Source organism: Candoia aspera, chromosome 2, assembly GCF_035149785.1.
Source record: "Candoia aspera isolate rCanAsp1 chromosome 2, rCanAsp1.hap2, whole genome shotgun sequence".
NCBI classification, from domain to species: domain Eukaryota; kingdom Metazoa; phylum Chordata; class Lepidosauria; order Squamata; family Boidae; genus Candoia; species Candoia aspera.
The window spans coordinates 250,313,621-250,332,533 of NC_086154.1; the positions used below are offsets into that span (position 1 = coordinate 250,313,621).

Below are 18,913 nucleotides of genomic sequence, written 5' to 3' on the forward strand. Positions count from 1 at the left end.
AGAGATGTTATTTTCATCACGGGAGACTGGAATGCTAAGGTGGGCAGTCAAATGACACTTGGAATTACAGGTAAGCATGGCCTGGGAGAACAAAACGAAGCAGGACATAGGCTGATAGAATTTTGCCAAGACAACTCACTCTGCATAACAAACACTCTCTTCCAGCAACCTAAGAGACGGCTTTATACATGGACTTCCCCAGATGGACAACACCGAAATCAGATTGACTACATCCTTTGCAGCCAAAGGTGGCGGACATCTGTACAGTCGGTAAAAACAAGGCCTGGAGCGGACTGTAGTTCAGATCACGAACTTCTTATTGCACAATTTAGGATCAGACTAAAGAGATTAGGGAAGACCCACAGATCAGCTAGATATGAGCTCACTAATATTCCTAAGGAATATGCAGTGGAGGTGAAGAATCGAATTAAGGGACTGGACTTAGTAGATAGGGTCCTGGAAGAACTCTGGACAGAAGTTCGCAACATTGTTCAGGAGGCGGCAACAAAATACATCCCAAAGAAAGAGAAAACCACGAAGGCAAAACGGCTGTCTGCTGAGACACTAGAAGTAGCCCAAGAAAGAAGGAAAGCAAAAGGCAACAGTGATAGGGGGAGATATGCCCAATTAAATGCAAAATTCCAGAGGTTAGCCAGAAGAGACGAGGAATTATTTTTAGACAAGCAATGCATGGAAGTGGAAGAAGACAATAGAATACCAAGGACAAGAGACCTCTTCCAGAAAATTAGAAACATTGGAGGTAAATTCCAGGCCAAAATGGGTATGATCAAAAACAAAGATGGCAAGGACCTAACAGAAGAAGAGATCAAGAAAAGGTGGCAAGAATATACAGAAAACCTGCATAGGAAGGAGAACAATATTGGGGATAGCTTTGATGGTGTGGTCAGTGAGCTAGAGCCAGACATCCTGAAGAGTGAGGTTGAATGGGCCTTAAGAAGCATTGCTAATAACAAGGCAGCAGGAGACGACGGCATCCCAGCTGAACTGTTCAAAATCTTGCAAGATGATGCTGTCAAGGTAATGCATGCTATATGCCAGCAAATTTGGAAAACACAAGAATGGCCATCAGATTGGAAAAAATCAACTTATATCCCCATACCAAAAAAGGGAAACACTAAAGAATGTTCCAACTATTGAACAGTGGCACTCATTTCACATGCCAGTAAGGTAATGCTCAAGATCCTGCAAGGTAGACTTCAGCAATTCATGGAGCGAGAATTGCCAGATGTACAAGCTGGGTTTAGAAAAGGCAGAGGAACTAGGGACCAAATTGCCAATATCTGCTGGATAATGGAAAAAGCCAGGGAGTTTCAGAAAAACATCTATTTCTGTTTTATTGACTATTCTAAAGCCTTTGACTGTGTGGACCATAACAAATTGTGGCAAGTTCTTAGTGGTATGGGGATACCAAGTCATCTTGTATGCCTCCTGAAGAATCTGTATAATGACCAAGTAGCAACAGTAAAAACAGACCACGGAACAACGGACTGGTTTAAGATTGGGAAAGGAGTACGGCAGGGCTGTATACTCTCACCCTACCTATTCAACTTGTATGCAGAACACATCATGCGACATGCTGGGCTTGAGGAATCCAAGGCTGGAGTTAAAATCGCTGGAGGAAACATTAACAATCTCAGATATGCAGATGATACCACTTTGATGGCTGAAAGCGAAGAGGAACTGAGGAGCCTTATGATGAAGGTGAAAGAAGAAAGTGCAAAAGCTGGCTTGCAGCTAAACCTCAAAAAAACCAAGATTATGGCAACCAGCTTGATTGATAACTGGCAAATAGAGGGAGAAAATGTAGAAGCAGTGAAACACTTTGTATTTCTAGGTGCGAAGATTACTGCAGATGCTGACTGCAGTCAGGAAATCAGAAGACGCTTAATCCTTGGGAGAAGACCAATGACAAATCTCGATCAAATAGTTAAGAGCAGAGACATCACACTGACAACAAAGGTCCGCATAGTTAAAGCAATGGTGTTCCCCGTAGTAACATATGGCTGCGAGAGCTGGACCATAAGGAAGGCTGAGAGAAGGAAGATAGATGCTTTGGAACTGTGCTGTTGGAGGAAAATGCTGAGAGTGCCTTGGACTGCAAGAAGATCAAACCAGTCCATCCTCCAGGAAATAAAGCCAGACTGCTCACTTGAGGGAATGATATTAAAGGCAAAACTGAAATACTTTGGCCACATCATGAGAAGACAGGACACCCTGGAGAAGATGCTGATGCTAGGGAGAGTGGAGGGCAAAAGGAAGAGGGGCCGACCAAGGGCAAGGTGGATGGATGATATTCTCGAGGTGACGGACTTGCCCCTGGGGGTGTTGATGACCGACAGGAAGCTCTGGCGTGGGCTGGTCCATGAAATCACGAAGAGTTGGAAGTGACTAAACGAATAAACAATATATTATTTAACTCAAATTTTATTTCTTCTTCAACATTCCAAAAATAAGGAGTTCAGTTCAAAGCAAAAATCTAGGATAATATCTTCTATTAATTTAACTTTATTTTTCTATAAAGAAAGCAGTATCATTAGAAACTATTCAGAAACACACACTTCCTTTTATGTAGCCAAGCACATTGCCAATCAAATCAACCCCAAAACATTTAATAACCAAGCAGATGTCTTAACAGTGGGATTCTTTGTCAGGAAAATATACAGTACAGGATTCAGATCTGGATATGTTATATCTATGTGGAATTTTTCTGATCTCAAAATGCATCAGTTTTAGCTTTTTCTTGTATCTTTTGCATCTTTGATTTTTTATCCTTGCAACTGAACTATGAGTATTTGTACAAATATTTTATAAACTGTTCTATGGTTATATTGCTACAATTTACAAAAATCTAGTTCCTGTTGTAAAAAAAATACCCCAAACACTTTAATTAAAATGTCCATACCATGATGTACCAACCTGAACTTAAGAACCAATGAAATGTATATAATTTGTTTTTTTCTTTTTGTGTGAGATTAAAATTCCTGTGAGAGAACATTACCTAACTGTAGGTTTAAAGACATAAGGTTAGGCAACGTTCTCTCGCAGGAATTTTAATCACATACAAAAAGAAAAAAACAAATTATTTACCTCTCATTGGTTTCAATGCAGTTAAAATACGATGACCCTCTAAGTTTATTCTACATTAGCAAACAGTAATTAAATTCTGTTTATTCTCTTGGACCTCACATATGCAAGTACTGGAAGGAAAAAGACTAAGTTTTGCTAGAACAGAGATTATGAAATCTCTTATGCTATAATGCTCAAATACCAAGCCATAAAAAATACCATTTCAACTAAGGTAATGACACCTGCTCTATTCAAATGGACAAGATTGATAACCTTGTCCTTTGAGATTAGATATATGATAAAGATTAGATATATCGTAAAGAAGCTTAAAATTAAAGACAGTTAATAAAATATTGGTATATATTGGTATACATTTCACAATTATTCTCTACTATCACATTACAGATTGCAATTTGACCTCAACCGTGGGGGCCTCACCAAAATCCTGGAGGGGTGGTCCTGTGTCTTGGGACTTTGGACTAACTATTCTGACATAATTACACTCATACTGCATAGCAAACCATGCTTATTCTTTCTTATACTGTTGTCAGTCACAATCCTAGTCTAAATAAGGGCTTACTTCCTCATCTAAAAAGTTAGAATCAAAGAGCTACAGAAAGCTGCAGACAGAAACCAACGTGTTGATCCAAATCCTCGGCCTATCCCGTACCCTGCAACAATTTTATGCTAAAACAAGATGTTTGCACAGGGCCTACAATCAGGTGGCTGGTTCCCACATGAGATCTACTCCATGCTGTGTGTGGAATGCCAGCCCAAAATCTTACCTCCAGTCATTACACTGACCAAGCTATCATTCCATCCAACTCTAACCCAGCTTGCTCCATTAGATCCTGAATCGTTTACATTTGATATTTGAAATAAAGATAAAATACACAAGGTTACGGTGTATTTAGAGCTAAACTACATGTTACATTTAACTCACAAAAAAGCAATTTGACTCTTCACTGGCAGAATCCTAAAGGCTCTTTCAAACAGGCAGGGAATATCAAACAGGCTAGAACTGAATCAAACAGGATAGAATCTTTCACTAAAACTGGAAGATATACAAGAATAGAAAGCTTGTCAGCATTTCTTCCCTCCTTGACAGTCAGACTGCAGTATCCTTTGGATTTTCTTACTCGTTGGATGGAAGCCAAGATACTTTCATGTTTTAAGTACAAGATGCAACTTGTAGTAATGAGATTACTAAGAGGTGGCCTAGGCTGAGAATTCAAACTCACTTGGGTTGAGCAATTGAAGTGCCTCTGTATGTTCCAGGGACTGAAGCAATTCTGTCAACTCTAAAACTGTACAGCCTCTTTCACCCATTAATTGAAGAAGACTCCTGCTGGGACTTCCTTCAGGCTCCAAAACTTGCAGAGAACAATGCTCCAATTCAAGAGAACTGCAAAGAATGATAACAAATAATAATAGCAATAATAATGGAAATATCTTTATATACATACAGTTAATTATGAGTACCGTCTAGACCAGTTTCTCAAAATTGGCAGCTTTAAGATGTGTGGACTTCAACTCCCAGAATTCTGGGAATTGAAGTCCACACATCTTAAAGCTGCCAAGGTTGAGAAACACTAGTCTGGAGTAAAATTGCAATTCTAGCTCCCAGAAAGAATATTGTAGATGAGAAAGATCAACCTGGTCTTGCATAATAGCCAGAGAATGTATAGGGAGTTTACTTCTCTTGTTGCCCAACCCAATTAACTTGTTCAACTGATAAATCCAGTACTAGGCCAAGTCTTCCTGCAACAATCTAAGGGAGGGTAGAAAAAAGCACCAGAAAAACACAGGTCAAGCTATCTTAAAAAGCCCCTTGCCAAATTGTACAGGGCACTTTGATTTAGGAGATACATGCAAAATCTGACTATTCTCAAGCAACTGATTTCATTCATTGCATTTCTATAGACAAGAATCTCGGCAATAGAAAAAATAAGTGTAATTCTGAATCATAAGAGAGTGTGATAAAAACATAAATAAAAGCAAAAAAGCAAACACAGAGTAAAACCAAAATAGAAGCAATAGCCAAGTGATGGTTTAAATATGTAGGGACATTTTTTAAAGGCTTCCACTTGAAAAACTCCCTCAATGATAGCCACTTGCTCCAACTGATTTCAAGGCAATGGGGTTGGGGAGGTCACTTGGAAGATGATCTTAAAAACTAGGCAGGTAAGTATGCAAGCAGATAGCCTTTAAAGATCGCAACAGGCCATGTAAAAGGTGATACATTCATTTTGAAGAATTTGATGGGAACACCTTGTCCTGTAGCACCATGTCTATATTAGGTCAACACTGAGGTGCACCATTCCCTCTATATGAATGTTTCCTCCTCACATCTAAAATGATTTGCTCCTAGAATACAGGAAAAAAAAAAGAGATTACTCAGCCTTCAAGAAGCCACCCCCTGTGTCTCTGCGTGACTCAGGGCTAACACACGGGCCCACCACAACATTGACATACAAAGGGAAATGTTTCCCCAGAAGGGCTAGGATGATCAGATCACACCCAATGCAAATAAATAAGTAGAGAATCACCCTCTCTGGGGGAGGAAAAGCTGAAGCACTGAGCTGCGCAAAGATGCTGGCTGTGAACTTGTAGTCAGAACATGGAAAGGACCACCAGGATGGAAAAGCCTGCTTTAATTAATAAACTGATAGATACAAGGCAAGCTACAACCACACAGAAGACAATTACTAGTATTATTCACACGCCTAAGTGAAACAGGAAATTTTACTTTTAAAAATGCATTATTGAATTGATAATTCACCTTTTGGTTTGCACTCAAATCACTGGAATGCAGCAACAAGAAATACAGGACATTAAACAAAACAAATTCAATATAATCAAAATCAAAATCAATCAAAATCAAAATTATTGAAAGAATTAGCAAACCTTGGCAAAGAGATGTGTTTTTACCATCCGCTCACTGAAAAAGAACCTCTTTAGGCGCTGTAATCTGCCAGCTACCCTTTCCTGCATTCTTAAGAGTTGAGCTTCTGGCAACAGGGGCATCCTCAGAAGGGCATCTCTTGCTGACCTAATTGGGCAGGTTCTCAGAAAGAGAGGTGGTCCAGCAGATAACCTGGCCCTAAACCATTCGCTGTTTTAAAGATCAGGAGCAGCGCTTTAAATAGTGCCCAGCCAGCAACTGGGACCCTGCTCCAGTGTAGAACTTTCCAGTATAAAAATCTTACAATCTCTACATCTTGCACCCTCAGTCACCTGGCTGCTGCAATCTGCACCAGTTGCAATATCTGGATATTTTTCAAGGATAGCCTCACATACAGTGCACTGCAGTAGTTGAGATGTATTACATCCCCAAGCCATGGCTAATTGTGCTAAGTCTGAGTGGCCCAGGAAGGATTGCAGATGGCGCACTAAATGTAATTATGCAAGTGCATTTCTCGCCACAGCTGCAAATCCAAGGACAGATGGAATCCAGGCGTACTCTCAAACTGCCAACCTACTCTTTCTGGGGACATCAACTCCATGCAGAACATACAAATTAGGGAATGTTCGATTTGATCAATCTGGCAGGTTTGATTCTAGGTTTCCTTGAGGACATTCCCATAATCATGGTGGAACTGATGATAAAAAGGGGAATGACAGAACTGTAGAATTGGAAGAGATTACAAGGATCATCTAGTCTGACCCTCTGCGATGTATGGAAAAAACATTGAAACCATCCATGAAAGGTGGCTGCCTAGCTTCTTCTTAAAACCCTCCTGAAAGCAGAGAAACCACAACCTCCATGGGTAGATAGACTGTTCCCTTGTTGTACTGAATGTAGCATGAGAGAGTTTTTCCTGATCTTTAAGCAAAACGTAGGTAGCTGCAGGTTGTGCCCATTATTTCTTGCCCTAGTTTCTCTGGCAATGGAACATAGTTCCGGATTATCTTCCCACAGCACCTTTTTACATACAGGCACCTCTGAGTTCTTTCTGTCTTTGGGCAGGGCCCTTGACGCTTTTCTGAAGACCGCACTTGTTGACTGTTTGGGAAACACAGCTCTGGCAAGGGCCTCTTGACTTCTGAGCAAGGGAGAGGAAGTATTGCTGAAGTCTACTCCAGTGTTTCTCCACCTTGGCCGCTTTAAGATGTGTGGACTTCAACTCCCAGAAATCCCCAGCCAGCAAAGCTGGCTGGGGATTTCTGGGAGTTGAAGTCCACACATCTTAAAGCGGCCAAGGTGGAGAACACTGGTCTACTCCTAGCCTATACAGGGCAAGAACGTGAAAATCATTCTGATTCGAACCACCAGCCTGTTTCCCCTGGTGGCCAACCAGAAGCCCTCAACCACGATGGGGCAGCCACTTCCGTTTCTTGCCACTGCCCTTGAGAGGTCTTCTGCCCAGGCCCGGGAGACAAAACACAGCCAGGAGGACTAAGCGTCGTCAGTCTTCATCTTCGGAAGCCTCCCGAGGTGGCGGCGATGCCATCCCGAGGCCGCGACTCCCGCGCCCGGACGAGCCCCCATTCGCCACCCCAGGGCGCGGAGAGGGCGCGCTCGTCTCACCAAGGACGGGGGACCCCGCGGCCTGCGGAGGACCAGGTCTCCCTTCAGGGCGGCTCCGGGGGTCCTCCCCCTCTGCTCTTCGCCTCCCGACCCCGCTCCCTGGCGAGCCCCCTCACCTCAGCCGGACCCCGCCGCGGCTCCCCGCGAGCTGCGCCAAGTCCCGCCAGCCCTTGCCCGGCGGCGCCCGGTCCAGCAAGTTGCTGAGGCTCCTCAGCAGGCGCTCCGCCAGCCGGTGAATGAGCAGCGGGGCGGCCGGCAGCGACGCCGACGCCGCCATCCCGGCCGACGCGAAGTTTGGCCGCGGAGTGCGCGGGCGGCCGGACGGTGCTGGCAGGCAGGGAAAGCGAAAGGAAAGGGGAAGGGCCGCGGCCCCTTCGGAGGCGGGGTCGGAGGCTGCGGCCGAGCGCGGCGGAGGAAGAAGCGCAGGCGGGGACTCTCCGGAGTAGCAGGAAACCCATGGGCGGCGGCGAGGACGACACACCGCCTGTCGTGGGTGCGTGGGAGCCCCGGAGCGCCTGGGCGACGGAGAGACCGGCAGCTTCAGGACAGCCGGACACTCGGCGATCTTTGGCAGGGCCGGGCCCGGTTACTACTAGGATGGGAGACCACTAGGAAAGCACCGAGGCTGCAGGCTACACTGGGAAGTGCCAGAAGCCTCCCAGGTGAAGGCAGTGGCGGACCCCTTCGCACTCTCGCCACGAAAACGACAGGGGCCATCCAGGGGCCGTAGTGGCCTTGAAGGAAGCTTTACTGGTCACAGCAGGGGGAACCTTGGCTGAACTTCCCCTCCTCCCAAAAGGAAAGTGTACTTGAGTGGGAGATTATTAGAAACTAGACTGGGAATAGTGCAGAAGTGGAAAGCCACATCTGTATTACTGCTAAGAAAACAATACAAGGATGGCAGATAACCGCTGGGAATGAATATGAAGTTGGGGGAGACCGTATCTTTTGTCTCTGGATAAGTTTTTCTTCTTCGAAATGGACTTCTTTGAAGTGGGCCTTGCAACAAAATTTTGCAGTGTGGGCAGAACCGCCCGGGGTCCCCTGTGTGGGGGAGATGGGCAGTGATAAAAATATGATAAATAAATAAAATAAACTTGGAATCCTTAACTCAGTGTTTCTCAACCTTGGCCGCTTTCAGATGTGTGGGCTTCAACTCCCAGAATTCCCCACCCAGCAAGGAGTTGAAGCCCACACATCTGAAAGCGGCCAAGGTTGAGAAAACTTCTCTAACCTGACAGCAATGGTGTTCCCCGTAGTAACATATGGCTGCGAGAGCTGGACCATAAGGAAGGCTGAGAGAAGGAAGATCGATGCTTTTGAACTGTGGTGTTGGAGGAAAATTCTGAGAGTGCCTTGGACTGCAAGAAGATCAAACCAGTCCATCCTCCAGGAAATAAAGCCAGACTGCTCACTTGAGGGAATGATATTAAAGGCAAAACTGAAGTACTTTGGCCACATAATGAGAAGACAGGACACCCTGGAGAAGATGCTGATGCTGGGGAGAGTGGAGGGCAAAAGGAAGAGGGGCCGACCAAGGACAAGATGGATGGATGATATTCTAGAGGTGACGGACTCGTCCCTGGGGGAGCTGGGGGTGTTGACCGACAGGAAGCTCTGGCGTGGGCTGGTCCATGAAGTCACGAAGAGTCGGAAGCGACTAAACGAATAAACAACAACAACAAACCTGACAAACCATCCCTTTTCAAGGATACTCCATCCTGTGACCCTTTGCTGTTCTCCCTTTTCCATCCTCTTTCTATCAGTGTTTTGTGGCCACTGACACCCAGGCTGTGTCTGCATCCCATGGTCGCCCAATCGTTAGTACTTCTAGGTCGGCTGGGTCAGGAATAGACCCCACAAAGACTATTACAACTCTATTGTTTTAGGCTAGACTCTTGAAAGCCTGGCAGAGTTTCCCTCTGCCCCCTATTATACGGAAGAGAATCAAGGCGGGGTACACTTGAATTTCTTTCTCACCCCCTCCTCCTTTTTCCCAGGATTTACTTCACTGATTTTGCACTCCTTCTTCAAGATTAATTCTGCAGTCCTGTATGCCAGCCCAATTTCTGGGTTCCTCTGAAACCCTGATGCCTTCCAAATGGGTACAATTACAGCTGCTCTGATTTCTAGTCAGCATGGCTCAGCTGCGTAGGCTTGAGTTGTCATCCAATACATCTGCACTAGGTTGGGTGCAGCTAGGCCACTGTTTCTCAACCTTGGCAGCTTGAAGATGTGTGGACTTCAGCTTCTGGGAGTTGAAGTCCACACATCTTCAAGTTGCTAAGGTTGAGAAACACTGACCTAGACTAACTTCTGCAGAGTAATGTCTTCACCATATTCCGGCTTAGTATTTTCAGATCTGTTCCTACAACCTTTCCCTGGTCATATGCTGCTTTCATCTTCTGTGCCCTTCCTAATCTTCATACAGTCTTCCACACTGCAAAACTACCTTGGCGCTTGCTTAAAACACACAATCCTCACCTTCAGACTCATAATCAAGTTCTCTTCTGCCAAGGCTCTTGTTCCATTCCACCCACCTTGCTCAATTCCTTGGATAGCCATCTGGTTTTCAAAAAGGATTTTAAAAATAATTGTAGCATCGTTTTCCTTACACAACCTGTTCCAGCGTCACTCAGTGTTTAATATTTCATGTCTAAAATTAGATGTGCTGCATCTTATACCAGCAGCGGGGTAGCCATTTGACCTGGAATCCTTTTTAGCTATCACAGAACCGTATGGGCCAGCTAATTATTTTGTGGCATAGAAAGTACACATTTCACACGTTCAAAGGTCCTCTCTGAGGACTTCCTATACAGAACATGTAGAGATATTACTTGACTAAAGGATTATGAATCCTTATCCATACAGGTAGTCCTTGCTTAATTACCACAATTGGGACAGAATTTAAGTTGCTAAGTGGTCATTAAGCGAATCCGACCTGATTTTATGATGTTTTTTGCAGCAGTCATTAAGCGAATCACCAAGATCATTAAGCGAACCACATGGTTTTTAAGCAAATCACGCGGTTCCCCATTGATTTTGCTTGCTGGAAGCTGGCTGGGAATGTCAAAAATGGCAATCACGTGACCATGGGAGACTGTGACGGCTGTAAACGCAAACTGGTTGCCAAGAGCCTGAATCATGATCACGTGACCATGGGGATGCTGCAATGGTCATGAGTGCAAGGACTGGTCGCAAGTTGGTTTTTCTGCACCATTGTAAGTCCAAACTGTCGCTAAATGAATGGCTGGCTGGGGAATTCTTGGAGTTGAAGTTCACATATCTTAAAGTTGCTGAGGCTGAGAAACACTGGGCTAGCCGCTGTATTTTGAACTAAAATTTCCAGGCTATTTTCAAAGGCAGCTCCATGTATAACACATTGCAGTAATCTAACTAAGAAGCATGAATTACTGTTCTTAGGCCAGTGATACATTCCTTTGGTTTTACACAAGCTTATGCAGAGGATAAAATCTCTTAAATGTGATTGTATTGACTGCTAGTGCTTTTGCGTATATAAGAGCTTTTTTGGCACTGTTGTACCTGCACAGCAAGATATCTTTTGCAGACTGGCACTCAGGGTGCCTCCAGATGGACAATTCCCAATGACACCAATAAAGGCATTGTGCAGCTTTTCTAGCTTTAATGCATTTTTTTTCCTCCTGTTGGTATGTTAAGAATAAAGGCTGGAGATGCAAGGGTTAGGCTAGGGAAAGGGTACAAATGGAAGATGGTGTCAGATGGATCATATATACTGTATCTTTAACGGTCTCTTAATGAAGCAGGAGAACTGCACAGTAGCCATCTCAGCTGGAAGCTCAGTTAGCTTTGCTGTGAACCAAGTGAAGTTTCCATAACCTGAAAATTGTGTGTTTTTATTGCAAGATTGGTTGGGCAATAAAGGGTTTACATTCTGCGTATGCTAGTTCCACAAATCTATGGATTATTAACATCTGGTTTTGAATTTGTGGGCCTTTGGGGAGGCAGTTCTATCGATTATGCATTCATACAAAAGTATTGCTTTGTAGTCCCCAGGCTATTTCATTCCTGCTGAAGAACTGAGCTAATGTGTTTCAAAATTGATTTAAGCATTCTTTCCAGCTAAGGGAGGCCTTCCTAGCTATTCTTACTGAATGGGGTAGAAGGGATTTCTTCAGCCCTTCCCCCCAAAAAGCTAGTACAGCATCAGAAAGAAGGATTACACAACCTCAAGACCCTGTTTCCTTATTTTAGAAAAACTAACACTGAGGTTCTCCATTTCAGGGTCAAGCCTCCGCCCAAGGATATGAATTTCAGCAAACTGTAATTGTATTAAGTCAAACTATTTTATTGCTACCTTCTATACATTTGCCGAGGTATTCCTTGTTCCTGCATTCTCTCAGCAGAATCTCCAAACACTTGCACAGATTTCCCTGCTGATCTCTTTAAATATTTAAAAGTATACTCTTGGCTGCTGGTAGCAGTTAAATCCCTCTCCTTTCCTGAGTTAACGTTATTTCCCATTTATTCCTCTCTGCCTCAAATGTTTTTAAAGAATAAGTCAAGCCCAACACAGGCAACTAGAGATGTTGAAGGGATGAAAGGTGTTTAATTGCTATTCAAGAAAGCAGATATGGAGAGGAAAACACATTTATGAATTAAATTACTTGACTCAAAAAATTAATAATACCTAGCAGTCGGTCTTCTCCTTTTTAAGAAAAATGGGTTTTCTTTTGATATAATTGAACAAGGAAAGATGTTACACAAAGGGATGGACTCAAAGAATCCCACCGAGGTCTCCTTGGGAAGGATCACCTGCTGTGATGTGATTAAATAGTCTACCCTTTACGGACATGCAGTGATATGATCACACCCGGCAAAACAACATTGATACTTTCAGCCTTCCTGGCTACCAGTAAGAATGATTTACAACTTGTCGAAGAGCAGTACTACAGCAGAAGAACGAGGCATTTGTCTTTCTGAGACACACATGCCCTTCTACAAACACCATTCCAATGTAAGTGTGCGTTCCATTTGCCATTTCATTTAGCAGAAAGGTTGGGGTCTGTTGTGCAGTTGTAATGGTTTTCTCTCTTTAGTTACAGTGAAGTATGAATGGATGTTTTCTTCTTCTTGTCTCATTAAAATATACTAAAGGAGATGGTTAACCACCCTTGCTATTAATTACATACTCTATGGTAAATAATCCATGTTTTCTTGGAGGGTTTGCTATACCTTCATAACGTTTCAGGACATTCCAAAATATCCAAAAATAATATCATTAAGTCTTTCCTCAAATGCCAGACAAAAGTAATTTAGGAAAGAAAAAAAAACAGCATTTTTCAGCCCTATGTAAACAATGCCTATGATTTCAATAACTAGTTATGCATAATAACCTTGAAAACATATTTTATGTTTTGTATGTTTCATCATGGGCCGTAGCTAAAAATTAACATGATTTTGTTAATGTATATTTCTGGATATACAATGCAAAATATAGGCTAAAAAGAAACTGCACATGTTGAATGTATCATATATAGTTACAAGATGCACATTTAAAAATAGATCGAGTTGGGATCAGCATATCTCTGTGCGTGACTAGATTTCATTAGCTCTCCTTAAATTAAATTACACACAGCCTATATTTCTACTATTTAAGTTGATCTGTGCCTTCAAGTCAGTGTTGACCCCTGGTGACTGCCTGCAGTTTTCTTGGCAAGATTTTCAAAAATGATTTGCCATTGCCTTCTTCCTAGGGCACACAGAGAGAGAGAGAGAGAGAGAGAGAGAGAGAGAGGCCCAAGGTCACCCAGCTGGCTTTGTGCCCAAGGCAGGACTAGAACTCACAGTCTCCCAGTCTCTAACCTGGTGCTTTAACTGCTACACTAAACTGGCTCTTACGTTAATGTTTATGCTTATGTTTGGCATATATATATGTACTGTATATATGTATGTATGTATGTATAGTTGCAAACCAACAACCAATGCTTTTCAAAGAATATTAATTCTAATGCTTTTAAAGTTCAATAGTTTAAAAAATACAGATAGGATAGTAACTTCCTTCTTTCAGAAAGCAGTACTTAAGTATGTGGTTCCAAAGTCTTTCTTTTTTTGCATCAGAACTCCAGGTCCTTCAAGGTACAGTGTCACCAACGCTCAGCTTCTGTATATTATTTATTTGGTTTGTTCTGTAATAAACTTCCTTCTTATTAAGTTCCTCAAGCTTTCCCCCCAATCTTTTCCTTTCAAGATTAGATTAGATCCCTTTTATATCTCCAGAGGGAGGCTCTTTTTTCTGACAAGGTATGGATCCACCCCAGTCACAGCCAACCATCACTGGGCCAATAGAACAATAACAAGGGCAGTCCGCTTCAGTTAACTTCAGTGATGTCTGGTGATGCTGGAAAATGCCATTAGCCATTAATGCAGGGGGTGGGGGGTGCTGTTTTTCCTAAAACTTGTCAAACACTTTTAAGTCTGCCAACTTCAGGTGGAACTGACTCATCTGGTCTGCTCAGCCAGAATGGAGATGCTAAAAGCAGTTCCCCACTATGGAACACCTTACCAAGAGACTTGAATGGTACCCTTTGTAACTTTCTCAAAGGGCCGTGACAACAGAGCTCTTCTACAGACCTTTTAATTACTGTAGTGAAGAATCAAGGAAGATGCTAAAGGCACTGGATTTATTGGAGGTTGGGTATGTTTTTACAGTTTTATGCAAGGGTGTCAGCAGGGGCTCAAGGAAGTCAAGATGGTAGCTGTGATTGTATGATCAAAGCTTCATTCCTTTTTATGTGCATCACACACACAGCACATGTGGAAAGGGGGTGGGGCTTCATTCTCACAGCTGTGGATGCCACCTTGACTTTTTGACACCTCCCCCTGCAATACCTGCGGCTTAAACCACTGAGCTGCTGAGCTTGCCGATCGAAAGGTCAGCGGTTTGAATCCGCGTGACGGGATGAGCTCCCGTTGCTAGTCCCAGCTCCTGCCAACCTAGCAGTTCGAAAACATGCCAATGTGAGTAGATTAATACGTACCGCTTCAGCGGGTGGGTAACGGCGTTCCGTTTAGTTATGCTGGCCACATGACCACGGAAGTGTCTACGGACAAATGTCAGCTCTTCGGCTTTGAAATGGAGATGAGCACCGCCCCCTAGAGTCAGACACGACTGGACTTAATGTCAAGGGAAACCTTTACCTTTACCTTTCTCTAAACTACCAGGAGCCCTTGTGGAGCCAGTGCAATAGCAATACATAAATACATACATACATCTTCAAAGATAAAATATGATTGCTGGTCAAAGGGGTTGCCCTTCCTTTCTTGAAGTGGGAAAATGACTTCCATGTTTAATTCCCCATTCAGATCTTCCATGAAGGCTGATGAGCTTATGTTCATGCACTTTTATTCCAAACAAACCATAGTATTAATTGCAGCTAATTGATTCCTAATTGTCCAATGATCAGCCAAATTTTTATTTAGTTACACTAGAAGCCATAATCTTGACCTGAGAATATAATTGTTAGAAGACTAAACAACCAGCCACAGCATTTGAGGTTCAAATCTCACCACAGGCATTGTGCACTGGGCTAGTACATCACAATAAGCCATGGTTGACTAAATTCACACATCACACTAAGCCAGAGATCATGATTTACGAACCGTAATAGCTATGTGTGATTTGTGAATCCATCCACTAGATGGCCTTGGTGAAGCTATCATCTCCACACATTACAGATAATATTACAGAAACATCTGTCATAGAATGTGTGTGTACACACATACAATATTAACTTACTTTGCAGGCTGCTGAAAGAATGACTGAGCCATGTTCAGAGCACATTCGAAGAACAATGGATAAACACCATGTGTCCTTATGAATTGCTGTGCAAGGGCATTTGGGGCAGAAAGGCCAATTGCTTTTTCTTACTCCTTTCTTTCGAGCACACCAGAGAGAGAAGATAAGGAACATACACATACCAACCCCCACCAGCGTGAATGAACACATAAAGAAGGTTTGAATGATTGGGTGCAGCTGCCAGACCTTGATTAAAATAACAGGTGGTGCAAAGGCCAACCAGTGTGCCTGGCTTTAATGCTCTTAATGCTCTTCTCTTTAGGTTTCCCATAGGGGAGCTGCTTCCTCTGTGCCACCTGCATGGATCAAAGCCATTACGTGGTTGTATTATTACAGCCCTTCTGTCCTTTTTTACATCAGATCCCAGTTCTTGGTTACTATTTTTCCCCCTCCCCCTTTAAACAGGGTGTTAGTCATTCTCTTGCTTAAAAAGAATCAAAGCAAAGAAATTGGTGTTCTTTTGTTAATGGTTGGTGCATTTTTAAAGAAGGGCAGAAAACAGCCTTGCTTTAAAAATCCCTCCCATGCTGATGTGCTTATTTGAACTGTAGGATATTTATCAGCTTTACCATTGGCTCCTCCATGCATTTTTAAACCTTTCCTGTCTCTGTTTAAATTCCACATCATGAGAGTCTGATTTAGCTTTGAGCCTAGCTACCTTTTATACTAGAAGTAGGTAATGATGTGCCTACATATTCCTCCCTTTGTGCCCACCAGTCTCCCTACTACATCTGACTTTTATTTTTTAAAAAATCATTAAAATTAATAGGAAAGTTTAAAATTAAGTACTGCAAAGTAATATGCTGACCTCTAGCACGATTCACAAGAAAGTCTTTAGGTCCTATTTGAAGCCAATTTAGTGGCCTGCTAGAACCACTGAAATGGAGCAGAGCTTATAACACAGCTGAGAAGCTGGCACAGAAAAAGAAAATTATCTTAGATAGCTTCAGTGAGCATGTCAGGGAAACATGGGTTATTGATCTTACACACTCAGCCCTCCCAAGCATAAAGAATCACACGCTTAGATTAGGTTAAGAAGTAAAAGAATTTCTTACTGACTTTATTGTTGCTTGTGTTACAGCCATCTTGGTGGAAAAGATGAAGTTCCTTTGTTCTTCTTTCCTTTCTAAATACTTAGTTTTGCCCTAAACTCTCAGCCCTACAGCTGCCAAGAGCTGCATGGAAGAAAGGGGAATTCCAGGCCCACCACATGGTGCCCAGAACGGAGGAGAGCAGCACACATCCCTGTGCTTGCTTCTGGTGGAGAAGAAGGAAGAGAGGGAAAGGGAGTGGCAACAAACAGCTTCCTCAGAGTTGCACTGTGGGACAACTCAATTTACATGTTAATGAGGCATGCTGGATATGCCAGGACTTCCAACACTATTTAGGACTCCCCTATACACTCAAACACAAAATGGAGAGCTTACTTGCCCAGCAAAAAGGCAAAGGTAAATTTGATTTCTAAAATGTATCATGGGGCAGTAGAGAGCATCCTCACCAGCTTGCCTTTTGGTCATACCTTGTGACAGGTCCTCAGGGGGCCTGCCTTATGGCAGTCAGAAAAGTCATGATGGCGTCCATGATCATGCAATCAAAGTCTAGCCCTCTAAAGCTGTCCATCCCAACCCTTCCCTTCCCTACCCTCCTACTTTGACATAGTTAGCCTGAAGTCTGTAGAGATGGAGCTATTTGTCTATTGTTATTGCATCTGCAAAGTGCCAACCCATGGCCCCATTCAGAGCAACCTAGGTAAGGAGGACATGTGGGGCCTACAGAGCCACAGTGAGGACGATTCTAGGCATCTGTTGGATAAAGTCACTCAGATTCGCTTGGAGTTGGAATCTGGCTGTACGGATCCTTTGGAGTTGCCTAAAGGAGAGTGTGGCCAGTTCTCTCTCATGGGGTCACTTCTATGAAATGGGCAGCCATATAAATTATCTAAATAAATAAATAGTGATGGCCACCCATTCGCATAGCTTAAAAGGAGATTAGACAGATTCACAGAGATTAAGACTATTAATGGCTATTAGTTATGTTACCACCAATATTAGAAGTGGCAAGCTTACTTTTGACCTTCATATGGGTATCTGATTGGCCATTCTGAGCAATATGTTGCTGACTTAACCTTTGGTGTGGTCAAATATGTTTCTTCTTTTGGTCTTCGGAGGAAACAGTTTTAAGATAGGACATTTAAGATTTTAAAAATGCAAAAAGGAATCAGAACGCCTTCACAGAGGCCTATATAGGTTATTCCCCCAGTAACAAATTGGAGCATCTTCTAGAATCACCCAATCACTGCTGTGCTAAAATAATAGCAATAAGGACAGATGGCTGGGTGATGTTTGAAGACAGTATAAGTCACTAATACAGAACTGTCTACAGGATGGACTTGCAACCTTATTACTTTTAATTCACCCATTATCTGAGTTCTCATAACACTGAACTCACCAAACAGGCTGGATCTGTACACCATCCCAAGTTAAAGACATAAAAAACAATAGTATCCCAGGTTAAAATGAACAAGGCATAGTACATCATAAAAATGTAAATGTTTGGTCTTAAAGTGACCTGATTAAGTATGTTATATGAACTAGCCATAGTTCCCATTATGGGTCAATCACTATAATTGGATTAACCCAGCATAGTGAGTCCAAGCCAATCCCATTATGGTTTAGATAATCTCTGAACCCTGGGATTGCCTATAACCTTTATTATAGATCTTCTCTTTTCGAAACATAAAAGCCCAAATTGCTTTAGCCATTTGTTCTTTGAAGGGAAGGTTTTTCCTATTAACATGACATGTATGTGATGGTACAATGAGCTTAATGCGAAAGACTAAAAGGCAGGTTGCAGCAAAAAGCCTTAATGAAATCCACCCATCGGGAAACATTAATTTGCATGCTATTAGAAGCAAGGAAAGCTTTGCTGGGTTTCCAGTCTTTCTTTCTTATAAAGATGGAGTGAGGGGATCTATAGAACAGCTGTAAGGGAACATTTTGAGCCCAGAGTAATCTTGAAGAGTGAATCACGCAGAATGATGTCACTCAGTTGTCAGGTACCCTAGATTATTTTATAATGGCCAAAAGTAGATGATGTCTAATACAACTTACTCCATGGAGTTCTTGATGCTCTGTGAGCTTGGTGGTTTGCTTGCAGATGTTTCATTACCAAACTAGGTAACTTACAGATAAACCACCTTTACACACCATTCAGATAAAAAACCTTGGAAGGAAATAAAAAGACTACAACACATCCCATCCAGCAGCCAACATTCAGATCAGCAGGGATTAACACCAGATGAACCATCAGGCAGGAAACAATACTCTAATCAAGGAACCACCAACACTGGCAGGGCAAGCTACTGTATATAAACAGGCAGGAAACCCCACCCTCACTTGCACTGATGATGTCACCCAGTTGGGTAATTAAATGTCTGCAAGCAGACAACCAAGCTCAGC

General features: G+C 42.8%; 1 protein-coding gene across 1 annotated transcript in view; it reads right to left on the reverse strand.

The window, feature by feature from the left end:
* The window catches only part of MALT1 (MALT1 paracaspase), a 35,900-nt gene extending 27,953 nt beyond the window's left edge, over window positions 1-7,947 (reverse strand). Inside the window, exons 1-2 of the mRNA XM_063295786.1 lie at window positions 7,735-7,947; window positions 4,329-4,492 (exon numbers count right to left, since the gene is read on the reverse strand). Coding sequence (XP_063151856.1) covers window positions 4,329-4,492; window positions 7,735-7,895 — 325 coding nt within the window. The 5' untranslated portion in view covers window positions 7,896-7,947. The remainder of the gene's footprint in view (window positions 1-4,328; window positions 4,493-7,734) is intronic.
* Window positions 7,948-18,913: the final 10,966 nt, after the last annotated feature.